General features: G+C 40.1%; 1 protein-coding gene across 1 annotated transcript; it reads left to right on the forward strand.

Moving 5' to 3' along the window:
- The first annotated feature begins 1,021 nt into the window (after nucleotides 1–1,021).
- Nucleotides 1,022–1,972, forward strand: LOC124285859. The gene is made up of 2 exons (XM_046722136.1): nucleotides 1,022–1,157; nucleotides 1,329–1,972. The coding sequence occupies exons 1-2, from the start codon at nucleotides 1,097–1,099 to the stop codon at nucleotides 1,877–1,879; spliced, it is 612 nt and encodes a 203-aa protein (XP_046578092.1). The 5' UTR covers nucleotides 1,022–1,096; the 3' UTR covers nucleotides 1,880–1,972.
- Nucleotides 1,973–2,271: the final 299 nt, after the last annotated feature.

The raw sequence follows: 2,271 nt of genomic DNA on the forward strand, positions 1-2,271 counted from the left end.
TCGTGACTAAATCGGTAAATTCAAACTTTTTTAAGAGAACCCTTTCTGATTGAAAAAGTTCCTTTAGTACATTGTGTTTAAAGCGTTTTGTGTGCATTGTACTGTGTATTCCACTTATAATTGGTTTATCTTTTACTTTGCACTTTGATCGATTACGCTGTATTGTTACCGTCATTGGAACTATTTCCCATGCGGACATTTAATGCATTTCTACCGTACCATCCGTAGCAGCACGAATAGCAGTCGTTAACACATTAATAGAATCAGGACAGGCGCTGCAATCTACACAATTGTTTACCCTCTTTAAAGCACACTTTAATCTATATAAATCCAACTGCCACGCTTGTGTTTGACGGTAACATACCAGTTGCAAATTTTCCTTGTCCATGGAATCTTTTGTTTTCAATCTTATTCGAGAAGAGCTTGAGATGGTGTTTACAGTTAAAATCAACGTTTATATATTTTCAGAAACTGACGTTAACTATCACCTTGAAGGATGAGTTAATCTAATTCCGGAAAACATGAGATCCTGCAGGAAACTAGTTGCGGTGGTGACAGCACTGTCGGTGTTTTATGTTACTTGGATTATATTCACCACTCACCAGCCTCCACCTGCTGAAAAAGAAAAACATCTCACTCCTTATCAGATGTCTTCGATGACACTCTCTCGTATGATGAATGGACATTGGAAGACAAGACCTTTGACGAAAAAGGAAGATGAGGATATATTGACATTTCTTTCAAACGCAAATGCCCGATTCCGTTTACCATCAAATTATCAAAGGAGTGATGGTCTCTGTGGAAACGTCACCCACACGGGATCTAAAGTTGCGGAGTGGATAAGAGCCTTGTGTGATCCTAAAGGAACAACTCCTTGCTGCTTTAACAACAAGTGTGTTATGAAGTCTGTGGAGGAATGTGTGTGTGCGGATTGTTATGACATGAGGAACCAGAAACATGCTGAATATTCCACCTGGATCCCATCAGACCCAAGCCATGGCTACAAGCAACACAGTCCCAAGAAGCTTGCAGCATCCTCAATGGCAGCACCATTCTGTTTGTTGGGGATTCCCTTGTCCGCCATGTATATACAGCTATGGTGTTGATTGTGACAGGGAATATGAAAGATGGAGCTGTGAACGATAACGTACCAAAGGGTAAGTTAGAATCTGCTGTATTTCAGCTTTGAAAGTTTCAAAAGGTAAAGTCTGAATAATTGTTCGCACAATCATATACTCTCCTGGCACACATTTATCTGTAGAATACAACTTGTGTCTTTGCATTAGAATGGTAATTTGTTTACATGATGCTTCTTTGGTGTTTTTCAGATGTAAGAAACATATGTAGCGGAATGAATATGTTCACAGAGAAGGTTTGTCGATTGCATCTCAAGTACACTCTTCACGCTTGCAATGGTTCAGTTAGACTGGAGCTAAATTACCTTTATTCCGCGGACCAAGGCCAACAATTGAAACAACGTGTTGTTAATTCGAACAGCAAGTCACTGCTTTTAGTTGGTATTGGAATTCATAACAATTTTAATCATAAAGTGGTTCAAACAAAGTATCTTTTACCGACACTGACTTACAAGAGGGACAGTAAGAGATCTTGGCCAAAAGTTTTGTGGGCAACTAGTCACGCCCCTGGTATAATGAAGTCCCCCAAAATGTTAGCTCAGTCTTATGAAAGTGTTCAACGTTACAATGTCAACATGGCTCCTTTCCTAAAAACATGGGAAATTCCAGTTTTCGACACTTTTAACATGACTGACGGAATGACGAGTTTCGATGGTGAGCATTATGGACTTGGGATGAATGTGGCAAAAGCAAATGTACTCCTGAGTTACCTGGACGAACTTAAAAATAGAGGGCTGTGGTAAAACTGCTACTTATTTTAATACTTAAGCACATAGGTTGTACCCTCACAGTTTCTTCGACCATGTTCATGTGTCATTTGGAGATGTTTAACACCGCTCATAACTTAGTTCTCTTTTAAGCCAGTCGATTGAATATGAATTGGTGAATAGGTTAAGCCATATCACTTCGTATCAGCCTGATGTGTGGGTAAATGTGGACGGCAGTGTGTAATGATAGGGAAAGACAGATCTGACAGCATTACTCTCAAACATGGAGTACCACAGGGATCTGTTTTGGGCCCGTTGCTGTTCCTGCTGTATACTGGTCATACTGCCAACATCACATCAGTCCACAATATGTCGCATCATTCTTACGCTGTTGACACTCAGCTCCTCAAGAAGATACCTCTGCAAAA

Source organism: Haliotis rubra, unplaced genomic scaffold (genome assembly GCF_003918875.1).
Source record: "Haliotis rubra isolate DU_JTF1 unplaced genomic scaffold, ASM391887v1 Scf37, whole genome shotgun sequence".
In the NCBI taxonomy this organism is placed as follows: domain Eukaryota; kingdom Metazoa; phylum Mollusca; class Gastropoda; order Lepetellida; family Haliotidae; genus Haliotis; species Haliotis rubra.

Excerpts from the sequence above, each read along its gene's own strand:
- LOC124285859 (XM_046722136.1), top strand. The coding sequence starts at position 1,097 with ATGGTGTTGATTGTGACAGGGAATATGAAAGATGGAGCTGTGAACGAT. Across the intron at positions 1,158-1,328 it reads GAACGATAACGTACCAAAGG|ATGTAAGAAACATATGTAGC; the intron begins GTAAGTTAGAAT and ends GGTGTTTTTCAG.